We start from the raw sequence: 14,032 nt of genomic DNA, 5'->3' as shown, positions 1-14,032 counted from the left end.
TCTGCTGCTATATAAAGCACAGGTGCGACCCCACTTGGAGTATTGCTCTCATCTATGGGCTGGAGCCCCGAACTACCAACTTCTTCCACTTGACCGCATCCAACGTCGAGCGGCTCGAATCATCAACGACCACAGATTGACCGTAAAGCTTGACCCTCTATCGTTAAGAAGGGACTTAGGGTGTCTTTCCATATTTTACCGATTGTATCACGGGGAGTGTTCTGAAGAGCTGTTTGAGCTTATTCCAGCAGCTCAATTCCATCATCGCACAGCCCGCCACAAAAGCCTATACCATCCTCACCACCTGGATGGTTGGCGCAGCACAACGGTGCGTTTCAACCGTAGCTTTCTTCCACGGACATGTAAGATCTGGAATAATCTGCCATCGACTGTCTTTCCGAGGAACTACAACTTGAGTTATTTCAAGAAAAAAGCATATGTGTTTCTTAAAGGCCAAAAGCACACCGCTACCTAATTCACGGTTAGCTCCACCTTTCTCCTTAAGACCGTTTTTATCCCATCCCATTCCCCTCTATGGTAGGCAACACTCATAACGTATGTTATGGACGTCTATGGGCGACGCACCTTGCCATCAACATCGGCCATTGCGTCTGCTCGTTTGCCTTCCAATGCTATAAAAAAAAAAAAAAAAAAATCTTTTGGTATACAAATATCATTCCTAAACAACGTATTTTGGAAGTTACATAAAAAAAGTAAAAAATGTGACTTTCATCTCCGGTCTCCCCTATAAGTTTATTAATGCTTATTTGTACGGAACTCGTGTCGCAAGTTCTACTTTTCTATATTAGGGTTAATTATATATTATTCTAAGTAAATACTTCAACGCCCGCACATCGATTGTTATCACCATTAGTCGTTAAGTAGATAATAAATATCTACCTATTTCTTCACATTACTTAGATAAATCTCCTCAATAATGAGTATTAATGACGCATTGTGACTGTTCTGATAAGTTTATAGTTTTAAAGAAAACCAACTGAATAGGTAATTAAGTAAATTTATCCTATTTTATTTGCTATCAGGGGTTGGTGCTTTTATAGTGCAAACCTAATAAACTTTTTTTGCAATAAACTAACACGACTTGTAAGAAAAATATTGAATTATAAACCTAATTATTACAATCCCTTGAACCTGTGCGAAGCTGGAATGAGTTAGTTATATTATATTTTAGCAATGAAAACAAAAAAAATATTAACATTAAGGCGTTAATAGGGGGCAGGGGCTAGCGACCTTGACAACGATTTACAAGGCGGGATCGGGGGACCGGCGCGAATCTACCGTAGTAAAAGTACGTATAAAAATTATATTTTAAAATGATATTTGGGTATGGAATCAAAATTTAAAACAACCATGCCATGTGTTTCAATTTCATAAACACACTGTTTAAATACTACAATAATTATTGACGTTATATTGACGTTATATTGACTTAGCGTTTTGGCACAGATTAGAGAATAGTTACTTCGTGTTTTGGTTTAAAGGCCAAAAATCTACCTCAGTTCATGATTTTTTTCCAAAAAACCTGATTGTAAAATAAACAAATTAAAACAACCATGCCCTTTATCATATTCGAAACTTTAATATACATTTTTTTTTAGATAATATGTACATTGTACATTAAGAATCTAAGAAGAAAAACGGTTATAACTAGAGTTAATTTTCGGTATTAAAAGGTCATTCTACCCGATTCACGCCTTAATGTATTGTATTTATATTATTTTAATATTGTGTATTAATTATAATTTATAATTATATATTTTTGTTTGTAACCAAAAAAACTAAACCGCCTTCAAAATGAGTAGGTACTGGTTTAAAAACAAGAATCATCAAAATCGGTGCACCCCTATAAGTTCACCCTGTCGAAAGTTCTGTTAATTTCAACAAAGTTGAAATCTAATGTTATATTTTTTCCATATATACTACATAATAATACTCCCCGTTTTCCAATTACAGAGCATAATGCGACTCAGTGCCGCACAATGCCGAATTATGCTGATGCTTAATTGGAACGTGAAAAAGTTCAGTGTGAAAAGAAAATATTCATATAGTTAGCAATAACCTCATAATATATATATATAATAATAATTGGTTGAAAAATATTTACGGTTATTTTAAGTAATTTGGATTTTGATTTTTTCATTAACATTTTTTTTCAATGTTTGTACCTTCATCCATACTTAAATTTATTTTTTTAACACAATTTGAATTAACTTTGATTATTTCGAAAAAGCTACAATGAAACGAAAGCTTTAAATTTTTTTCCAACAATTAAGGCCGTGTACGCGGTCCGTGCGCTGTTTGGCTCAAATATGTGATTTTTCAAACCAGATTGTCCATCAACCACTTATCTTACAAACATATGAATTACTAATAATTTTAGGAAATTTTATTGTCTATGTAGTAATTAGTTAAGAGTTTTTTTCAATTAATACAGTATTTCTGAATACCATCAAGATAACTGAGCCGATGATTACTTGATTTCACTTTTAGTGTCAATTTCGAAGCTAAAAATATCTGAACTTATCTGAAATTGTTGACAGATCTAACACACAATTATTTTTAACTAACTGCAAAGATCCTTATTAAAATAGTTAGTTAAAAGATTTTTTTATTTTGGACTCTTAACTTACGAAATTAAAATCCGAACAATGTGAATTTTTTTAGAAATTATAGTCGACAAAATGATTATTTTCACCAAGATATTTGACTTTATTGAATATAATTTATACATATTGCAATAAAAGAATGTCTTACTTATAAGATAAAATTTAAAAAATCAACTAAGGTACCTCTATTATTTTTCTACATTTTTTTTAAAGTACTATAAAACACTGCGGTCTGCGCGTGACCCGATTAAAATCAGTCGGCAGCCTCGCCGAAGGTGAGTAGTATATTCTTTGGTCGGCAGCGAGCCTTTCCAGAGAGAGGACATGTTGCTCGGCGCTCTCCTGTGGACCTATGCTGTTCATAGTAAAAGGATAGCGCAAGCCGCGATCTATCGTAATAGATCGCGGAGTTTTTGACTTGCGTTAAATAGAATATGCGCTCTTAATAATTACTAACGATAAATCGATTGCACGCATCAATTCACGCACATTACTTTTTCTAGTGCTCGATTGTGCGAAGCGTTGCTGTAGTTGGAACATTCAACGTTAAGCATTATGCCGCATAATGCTCTCTAGGGCTGTAATTGGAAAACGGGGATTATAACTATAAAAATCTAATTAATCTATTCATGAAAACTACGCAGTAGACTGTAGACCGTAACTATATAACGTAAGTGAGACCAGACTTACCAAGCTTAAAAGTGGACTCAAAAGTCTTTCAAATACTTTAAATCCCTATTATCTATGTTAAAACGTAATAAATCTTCATCTAGGCTTTAGTTATCAGATTTCTGTTTCTAGAAACCATCCTAGAAGCTGTTTTTTTTTTTTACAAAAACCATTTAAAAAAAATATGTATATAATAATATAAGGTTAGTATTTAATTGCGAAAGAAGTTCACATTGTATATTTATATTGAAAAAAATGTAAAATAAAAATAATATAATTTTAAAGTAATATAATACTATGATTTTTTTTTATAGAATAAGGAAAAAATCTCAAATGAGGCTGAATAGATTCGATTCTTTGCCTAATTTTTCTAATCTATATTTTTAAAAAGACAACTTGACGTTGACATTACAAAATTTTTAAATCGATTTTTCAATGACAATTGACACTTGAAAAAAAGCGCGGGAATCTTCGAACGAGCCGGGTGTAATTTTTGAAATTTAATTTGAAAAAAAATTTAAATTAATGTTCAATTGAGTTTGGCTTTGTATATATCTTTTGTTTCCTATATATAAACTTGTAAATTAGTGTAGTTAGTAGTTTTTTATTGGTAAGTCTATTTTATTCTGATTTATAGTATGTAAAAAATTTTTGCACTTAAATTTTGGCGGGCTGATCGATGAACGATCCTCCCGACCCTATAGCTTCAGGACCAAGTTTCCAACTTGGTCCTGAAGTAGCTAGTTATATTACGGTTCCAAGTATAGAATGTGAAAACGATTTTGCATTAAAAAATAGTTGGGTGGAAAGCACTCCTAAAAAACGCAGGCTAAGGAAACAGGACAGTGATAGCACTGAGCCTAATAAAAAGTCCAATTCTGATGTTACTTTTAATGAATCCTTTAAGAATGATAATAATAATATGAATGAACAATCGGCTTTACCAAATTTACGTTCAGAATACCTATCTACTGACTCCTTCCCTTATATTGTTCATGTTCAGCGTACAGAGTCAACACCTGACGATGGAACAACATTGCATCCCATTACTTTTGGTAGATTTTTAAAAAATAACAATATTAAAAATATAGTATCTGGTAGTGTTAAAAAAATAGGGAGAAATCGTTGTATTGTAGCATTTTCAACGCCAAAGGATGCTAATGATTTTATTAAAAATAAAAATTTAGAATTAAATAAGCTAAGTGCAAAAATACCAACATTTAACATAAGTCGCATTGGTATTGTTAAAGGAATACCTTCTGAATGGTCCCAAGAGGAAATAATAGAAAATATTTCAACTCCAGCTGGCTGTGGAAAAATTATAAAAGTTAGAAGGATCAATTATAAGGTTAGTATTGATGGTTCCATATCTTGGAGACCAACACAATCTGTTGTTCTTACATTTGACGGTCAAGTTCTTCCTGAACGCGTGTATGCCTGTTATAACTCTCTGCCAGTTAATCTTTACATTTTCCCTACCATCCAATGTTTTCAATGCTGTAGATATGGTCATACTAAAAATATATGTCGTTCCAAACCCAGATGTTATAAGTGTGGTCAAGATCATTCTGGCGACACTTGTACAGTCGAAGAAGATTGTGCATCATGTTTGTTATGTTCAGGCTTCCATTTCGCAACTAATAAAACCTGTCCAGAATTTAAACGCCAAAAGGATATTAAAATAAGTATGTCTGAAAAAAATATATCTTACGGGGAAGCAAGTAAACTTTACCCAAATGTATCAAAGTCTTATGGGGATGTATTAATGTCTTCATCTGCTTATTCAACCACAAATAGATTGAATGTAAATAGTTCAAATTCATCCTACAAAAAGACTTATTTTTTAAAACCAAAATTGCCTCCTAAGACTAATAAGGGTTTTGATAAAAATGCTCATAATGCTATTATTAGGGAAGCTCAGATTCCTACGCCTGAAAAGGGCTGCGGTTATCAAGTAGCCCCTAATGAATCTGAAACTTCCCAGATAATGGATATAATTACTTTACTTATCAACACTCTATTGAAAAATAACACCCTGAAACCGTCCAACGTTGCCACTTTACATAAAGTAATTGATAGTTTATTTAGTAATCATGGATTCCAAAATAATACAGTGGAACTGCAGAAGCGTGATACCTAAAAAGTCAGATCTAATTCACATAATAAATAAGCACAATCCTTTTTTAATTGCTCTAAATGAGACTTGGTTAAAACCAAATCTCTTCTTTCGAATTCCAGGATAAGATTGTAATCATCAATCATAATATTGTAATTTCAAATTTGTATTTTGTATTCGTGATGACAGAATTGAAGGGTATGGTGGTGCTGCCATACTTATTAAAAAGTCAATAGTCAATACAATTTAAACGTCTAATATTACCAGCGCACAATAATAAATATGTAAATAGTGTTGGCATTATTTTTAAAAATATTTCAATCATTTCAATTTATATATCCACGGAAATGATAGGGCTGATAGCTTGGCCAAGGATGCAGTGCAGTGTAGAGATATGTAATATGTATCCATACATTAACTACTCTCATGATCTCTTAACATTACCGAAACGATTTCTCTTTGAAGCGTGGAATACGGTCTACGGTGGACAGATACAGCATAAGGGAAGGAATTACTATAGAATTCAACCGGTAATCCCCATAAAACCTTGGTTTGTTGGTGTTGAAGCAAATAAATTAGTTATATCTACAATAAGTCGCATGAGAATAGGTCATATGTGTATTCCTAGTCATTTAGCCAGAATAGGCGTATTAAATAGTGAAGTTTGAGAGGATGAGGGAAATACAGACCACATATTTTTCTCTTGCTCTTTATACGATCATTCTTCCTTTTATAATTCATTAATTTCTTCAAATGTTCCTCTTCCTACTCGTATGTCATATCTATTTATGTAAAAATATTATAATAATATATCTACTTTTATATTTAAGAATAACGTCAAATTGTAATACAGTTTTTTAGTTTCTATTTAATCTATTTAGTTTATGTAAATAATATGTAATTTTATAATGTACCTTGTATTAATTTTGGCCTCTTCTGATCACCTTGAAAAATATCGTACTATCCTATTTTCCCGTGTATGGATTCCCTACCTTTTACTTGACACTGGCAAATAGTTTTAGCTTCTTGCCATAACAGAAAAAAAAAAAAAAATTGACACTTGACAGTGACAGCTGGCATTGTGAAATATTTTTTAAATAAAATAAATATTATACATAAAATTACAGAAAAAGCAATATAATAACACGGGTAGTTTTAGGTCGTCATTTAATATAATAGTGATAATACACAATAATATAATTCACAACTTTGTGCATACATTTTAGCCGCAATTACGAACATTTCGAATAACATGGTGTACCTCCATTTCCCTTCCAATCTAACTGAAGAAGAGTTAATGCTACAAGCAAAATATCAAAAACTAAAAAAAAAGAAAAAAGCTCTCCAAGCCTTGAAAGCTCCGAAGCAAGAGCCAGAAAAACCAATCCTACCTAAACGACCCACTGAAGCTAGGGACGCTCGGGAAATTGCTCGGAAACTTATTAAAAGCGGTGCAATTCCCGCGATCAAGAGTCCACCACCGCAACCGCAAAATGTCACCTTTAAGAGACCCCGAGCAGGTAAATTTTTGACCGTTGTGGATGTGTGTACATATTTGTTTGTAAGACATACTTTCTTATTTTTGATAGAACAAGTGTCATAATATGATGTCAATTGTCATTTATCACATTGTGATAAATCATTTCAATTCTCCTTACTGCCTGAAATATGTTTGTAAAGTTGTGGAATTTTCTCATTATTGTATGATTAAACTTTAGGAAGAGAACGAAAGCTAAGTGGCTCAACAGGAGTAACTGGTGGTGTAGCATCATACCAGCCATTTAGTGCTTCACAGGAACCTCCACCACCTGAAGAAAAGCCTGCTCCACGGGTCAAATACTTATATGATTCATTTGTCACTGCTCGAGAGAAGTATGCATAGTTAATTAACTGATTTTTTATTTAATTCAGGAACTTTTTTAACTATTAAAAGTGATAAGTTTTTGCATTAAAGTAATAGTGTAATTTTGCATTAATGCAGATAAGGTTATGAAAATCTTTGGATTAATAATTATGGTTGTTGTTATCTATTTATTTCATGGATTAAGTAGTCAAGTAATTTGCTTTACAGTTTGGGTAAAGTGTGTTAAGGTCTAGTGTTAATAAACTCTATTATAAAAAAACTATAATAATATACATATACATATATATAAATAATAATACATTTTTCCTAAAAATTTTCAGGGAAGAAAAAAGCCCACATGCCATTGTGGGAGCTGAAGCTCCTCCTCCTACTGGAAATAAAAGCAGTACTTTACAAATTGCTGGCACAGGCATTACTGAAGAAGTATTGAGACGCAGACTGGCATCATTTGAACCGTTCACATTTATACAAGAACCAGATGATGAAAAGTATGTACATTTATATAAAGAATATTTTATTTTATCTCAATTAATTTATGTACATTCATGTGCATACAATAAGAATGTCTTGTGATAATAATTATTTTTGTTTTTACAGGGTATTTGTGACGTTTGACACTCCAGAAATAGCAACCCAAGGACAATGCACTTTGGATGGCTGTGAGGAGGGCTGGCGCATTACATTTGCTAAGAAGCCACCGCAACCCAAAGGCTCATGGACTCCATCATCATCACCTCGTAATCAACCTCCTCCAAAGGATTTTAAGAGATCTCTTGTAACTTATGATGATATATTCGAATAAATATGTAATCAATTATTGTTGTAGTTTAATTTTCGCATTTGAGTGTATTATTGAGCATTTAGCTGTACTTGAAATTTTATTTGTGTTGTAGGTTATAGAAACTATTTCAGATCAGACTTCGTGGATATTTCGTATGACCAGGATACCAAGTAGCCGAAATAATTATGACCTTCTGGGCTCTGCCAATTCATATCTATGTCATTCTACGTGTACATTGTGCTTGTACACACTTTTATTGATACTGTACGCGTAGGTACGTTATGGGATTAAAACGAAATAGATAACCACAATATTCATACATGAAAACAGCTTTTAACTGAGGTTCAAATTTTACGATTAATTTACGCACGTATTTCGTAATGTGTTCGTAATATAATACTTATTTTATATTTATATAATGGCAATCTACTTTGTCATAATGTCACTATGATTATAAATATTTGTCATTGTCATTTGAGCACATGACAGTCGGTATGTAGAAGATAGATGCGACTTCGAAAACACATCTCAAAATTAAAAAATAGTAAAAATGTTTCGAGTAATAATTAAAAGTGTGGTACCGGGCTTCACAAAATCTGGAGTTAGTAGGGGACCTCAACAAGAGATAGCGCTTCGTACAATCTTACAAGGAACAAGATCCTTATCGAACTCCGGTAAACAATGCTCAAAATATAGTGATGCAATTTAACATAATTACCAAATCTAATATTAATTCTATTTTTAGTTGACGCTGATAAGTTTTCACTAAAGCATGAGGAAATCGGAAGACCATTATATTTCGACGCACAAGCTACAACACCAATGGTATGTTAAATAAAATAACCTCCCAGTTTTTTTTTATTTTCTTTTCGGATCGTTTATTTAGTTGTTACCTCTATTATGTTTATAATATGCTTAATTATTTGTTTCTCCCAGCAAATATATATTTAGTATGAATTATGATTTATAGGATCCCAGAGTTTTGGATGCTATGTTGCCTTATCTTGTAAGCTACCATGGTAATCCCCATTCAAGAACCCATGCCTATGGATGGGAGAGTGAAGCTGCTGTTGAGAAAGCACGAGAACAAGTTGCAAATTTGATTGGCGCTGATCCTAAAGAAATCATATTTACTTCTGGAGCAACAGAATCAAATAATATTTCAATTAAAGGAGTAGCAAGATTCTATGCACCTAGAAAAAAGCATGTTGTTACTACACAAATCGTGAGTGATGGATAAAATACACTACTAAACTTGTTAATTGATTTTTGAATAAGTTAAAAATCTAATTTTCTTGTATAAAATAATTCAAATCAAAATTTTCTGGAACTCTTGTTTTTGATTTTGGTTCTGTCATTCAGATGTAGGAGTGTAATTAAAAATTATAACATGACCTTGAGGAAAAGAAAACCCATTAAATCTTCTAAGAAAAATTATTACTCATCATTCATGCAATCATTTGAATGCATAAGAATAAGAATTTTATTGTGTTTATAGAATTTCATCATTATTACATTAATAAATGAAACTAATGATAATTCTCCATGTTACCTACAAAATTATGATAATTTTCTTACAACTTTAATATTTTAATTAATAATTGTTTTTGTTGTTTAAATGTTTGTTATTAATACATTGATATTACATTGCAGGAACATAAGTGTGTACTAGATTCATGCCGTGTATTAGAAGGAGAAGGGTTTAAAGTTACATATTTACCTGTTGGCACAAATGGTATTATAAAGTTAGAAGACTTAGAGGCTGCTATTACTCCAGAAACGAGTTTGGTCTCTATCATGACTGTTAATAATGAAATTGGTAAGATTTTCATTTTTATGTGAATGATAATATTAATAAGGCAGTTGCATTGAACAAAAGTTAAATCAATTTAAATTTTCAGGAGTTAAACAGCCTATTGCTGATATAGGAGCAATATGTAAGAAAAATAAGATATTCTTTCACACTGACGCAGCACAAGCAATGGGAAAAATACCTCTTGATGTGAATCAAATGAATATTGACTTGATGTCCATATCTGGCCATAAAATTTATGGTCCAAAGGGTGTAGGCGCTTTGTACATTAGACGCAGACCTCGGGTTCGTGTTGAACCCATCCAAAGTGGTGGAGGACAGGAAAGAGGAATGAGGAGTGGTACAGTACCAACCCCACTTGTAGTTGGACTAGGTAAATACTTATATACTTATAATATTATAAAGAGGAAAGGTTTGTATGTATGTATGTATGGTTTTCACGCATAAACTACTGGACCGATTTTGATGAAATTTGGCACAGATAATCTTTAGACCCTGAGAAAGAACATAGGCTACTTTTTATTGCGAAATATGTACCACGGGCGAAGCCGGGGCGGACCACTAGTACTAAGTATATACTTATTACACCAAAATATTGTGTGGATTGAATCAACGTTATTTCACTAGCGTCTTGTGCAATATTTGTTATTACAGTATCAAAACTGAAAATGTTTGTTATTATAATTAACACACTCATACATAACATATTAGACAAACACAGTAGAGGTACTATTGCTATATGTGAACATTGTGCTACACACAAAATTGTTTTTACATATTTCAGTAAGCAAATTTATTTAAATGAATGTATCTTACAGTATGTTTTATACAGTTACCAGTAGATTTATTTACAAGGTGCCTAGGCTAAATCATAAGATGGCAAATGAAAATTTTTCTGTAGTAAATGGACATTGCTTATTCTTCTCTTTCTTTTCTATCTATCAAAATTCAATAAGTCAGTTAATAAAAGAGTAAAATATGCTTATTATTATAATTAGAATAAGTACATAAAATTCTAAATAATTCACTTGTTATAAAATGTTATATTGCATAATATTACAACAAATAATTCAGGTGCTGCATGTGAAATCTCACAACGAGAAATGGCGTATGATCACGCGTGGATGGAACAACTGGCAAAAAGATTCCTCGACAAGATAAACTCAAAGTTGACACATGTGATAAGAAATGGTGATGAGGAACAATCATATCCTGGATGTATTAATTTATCATTTGCATATGTTGAAGGTAGTTATTATTAGAAATGTATATAGATAAATAATACTTGGACATATATGCCCATAGTACAATTTTAAAACTTTTTTTCATGTTTAGAAATTTATAAAATTAATCAAAAAGGTTCAGAAAACATTAAATTATTGCATAAAAATATTTAAAAATTAACATTGTGTCATTTATAAATTTTTTTCAGGCGAATCCTTACTGATGGCTTTAAAAGACATTGCATTGTCAAGTGGTTCAGCATGCACATCAGCATCTCTGGAACCATCATATGTATTAAGAGCGATTGGAGCAGATGAAGATTTAGCGCATAGCTCAATCAGGTTTGATATTTTTCTAATGAAATGTATGAAAAAATATTCATCATGCTGCAAAATTTCCTTAAAAATTAATAAAGACTAGAGTTTAACATCTGTGACAACACCTTCATTCTAAGCAATCAAGGTCTAAAATCTATAGCATGTACATTCTCGTTTATACAAAAAATGTAATATCTCCACACAAAGCGATGTTCTAACGTTTTGTATGATAACTACGTCTTCTAAGTACGGGCGTAAAAAGATCAGGCGTGGCTTATTTATTTTTATCTTAAATTAAATTCAATTATGACTGAAAAAGTAATTGAATACAACCTGATTTAAGCTGGTTTTAATACTAGACCGAGAATTTATAGTTTTTCTCAGATTTTCGGTATACGCTACGAAATTTATTATAGGTCGAATAACAAGACCTGGCGCGTTCACAGTACTCACACTTATGCAATTTCACTATACAGTATGTTCAAAAATAAATTATTTTGATTTAAAACGATTCTAGTTTAGAGCGTATACGCACTATGCGGGTAGCCGCATTGCGGGTAGCCGTCCGGCTGACCGCAAGCACAATTATGTACGTAATATTCATTTCAATGCGCACTGTGCGGTCTGCGGTAGCCGCATCGCAGTGCGCATAGAAATGAATATTACGTACATAATTGTGCTTGCGGTCAGCCGGACGGCTACCCGCAATGCGGCTACCCGCATAGTGCGTATACGCTCTTAAGTGTAGACTTGAATTGTAAATGGGTGCTTTGTAGATAAATATATATACAAATCTAATTATGATAATTTAAAAGTAAATCAATTGATGAACTTAACTATTTACTCTAATAAATAATAATAATCAATTGGATAAAAGTATTAATAATAATCAGTCAATTATCAAATAATAATTAAATTTCATGTCATATTTAAAATAACGATAAAAACAATACAAATAACACGTGCGCTCACTCCCAAGAAACATGACAAACCCTAGCACGTAAGAGATAAGGCTATATTACATTAAAAACTGTACTGTTCAGCTATGTATGAAAATTTTAACTTTTAACAGTGTTTACATATTTACTGTAAAATTTACGTACACTATGTTTTAGTATATTTTTGCATACATTAAATCAAGTAGCCTGTAGCGTTTCATTAATGTAATATGTACAAGGCATTTACTCGCTCGCTTTTCAAGCAATTTGTCCCTTATTTTGTTAAGCCATGATCTCTTGCCTTTGTTTTTATTGTCTATAATATCATCTTCTGAAACTTGACATAAAACATCTGATTAGATTAGATTATCACTTTCTACTTCTATTATAATTATTAATATAAAAAAAAATGAATGTGAAAATAATAATACGTAGTAGTGACGTATTTTACAGATGAATTTTCATGTTTCACGAAATTTCACCGTCAAGTGTACGAGACCGACATAATATTATATCTTACTATTTATTTTTCTACAGATTTGGCCTCGGAAGATTTACAACAATCGATGAAGTAGATTACACAGCAGAAAAAACAATTCGACATGTTGCGCGTCTTCGGGAAATGAGTCCTTTATGGGAGATGGTGCAAGAAGGTGTTGACATCAAAACAATTCAATGGTCTCAACATTAAGTACACAATAACTCTTGTATGCATATAAAGACGACTGACTCATGTATGAATGACTTTTGTGATATTTTAAATTATAACCTTGATAAGGTCTCATATTTTTGTTAGATGCTGATGTATTATATTATTAAACGTAAATTTTTGTTCCTGCATCAGATGAAAGGAAACTTTACTGAATTTATTACCAAACTATGCTTTATGTTTTGTTCTATTCATTCAATTTTTGTTTCAAACAGAGTATTACTATGTATGATTGTGTGACTAAAAATAATGGCTGCTGAAATGAAATTCTCAAATATTATTTCAAATTTAATTAGAGCCATTTAAATAATTACACTAAAATACAATACAATGATTCATATTCAAAGCACATCAATTTTGTCATGATACATTATTGATTATATTTAATAAGAAAACCCTTCGCAACACAGCTTTCAAACATAACAAACAGGTAATAGGATTTCAGATTGTATTTTTTAGATCTGACATTATATAAGAATTGTTATTGATATTTCATGTTTTATTGTGTTTATAAATTATTGTTTTGGAATAGATGGAAGCTAATTTAACCAAAAATATAAATACCCATATAAAATTAGCATTACCTGTTTACACATTTACCATGTCCTTCCACCTCTCATGTAATTTAAATAAATGACATCATCACAGCTTGTGTAAAATTATAAAATTAAAGCACTGGATTCTTACTAAATGTTACTTGTTTAAGTTCAACTTTAAATTTGTTAGTTTGTTACTTAAACAAATGTATAGAGGTATTGTTATATTCTATGATTCAATAAATAAACTACATAAGTAGAAATTATGTAAAATAAAATGTTTTAAAGCAGTACAATCTTTCAATTATCATTTACACCTACTAAGTTATATGAAAAAATGTAATATGTTTTGTATTATACAATAAGATACAAAGCACATTGTTTAATACACAGCTTTGTATCTGCACCTGATTCTAAGTATAATACTGAAATACAACC

At 31.6% G+C, this 14,032-nt stretch overlaps 3 protein-coding genes across 3 annotated transcripts; all 3 read left to right on the top strand.

The window, feature by feature from the left end:
• The first annotated feature begins 1,252 nt into the window (after positions 1–1,252).
• On the top strand, positions 1,253–8,094 carry Nelf-E (negative elongation factor E). Its single transcript, XM_090107812.1, has 5 exons — positions 1,253–1,309; positions 6,639–6,932; positions 7,131–7,284; positions 7,597–7,764; positions 7,874–8,094. The coding sequence occupies exons 2-5, from the start codon at positions 6,665–6,667 to the stop codon at positions 8,076–8,078; spliced, it is 795 nt and encodes a 264-aa protein (XP_089963938.1). The 5' UTR covers positions 1,253–1,309; positions 6,639–6,664; the 3' UTR covers positions 8,079–8,094.
• On the top strand, positions 3,976–5,436 carry LOC149910369 (uncharacterized). The gene has a single exon (XM_090109283.1). The coding sequence runs from the start codon at positions 3,976–3,978 to the stop codon at positions 5,434–5,436; it is 1,461 nt and encodes a 486-aa protein (XP_089965409.1).
• Positions 8,095–8,535: 441 nt separating the features above from the next.
• Positions 8,536–13,881, top strand: Nfs1 (Nfs1 cysteine desulfurase). Its single transcript, XM_090113049.1, has 8 exons — positions 8,536–8,731; positions 8,803–8,882; positions 9,028–9,282; positions 9,711–9,876; positions 9,959–10,243; positions 10,945–11,118; positions 11,303–11,435; positions 12,887–13,881. The coding sequence occupies exons 1-8, from the start codon at positions 8,608–8,610 to the stop codon at positions 13,038–13,040; spliced, it is 1,371 nt and encodes a 456-aa protein (XP_089969175.1). The 5' UTR covers positions 8,536–8,607; the 3' UTR covers positions 13,041–13,881.
• Positions 13,882–14,032: the final 151 nt, after the last annotated feature.

This window comes from Colias eurytheme, chromosome 2 (assembly GCF_061535395.1).
Source record: "Colias eurytheme isolate Ceu_HAF_F1 chromosome 2, ilColEury1 Martin Lab GWU primary, whole genome shotgun sequence".
Lineage (NCBI taxonomy): Eukaryota > Metazoa > Arthropoda > Insecta > Lepidoptera > Pieridae > Colias > Colias eurytheme.
Note: the sequence above shows the minus strand (reverse complement) of the source record. Positions and strands in the feature narration are given on the sequence as shown.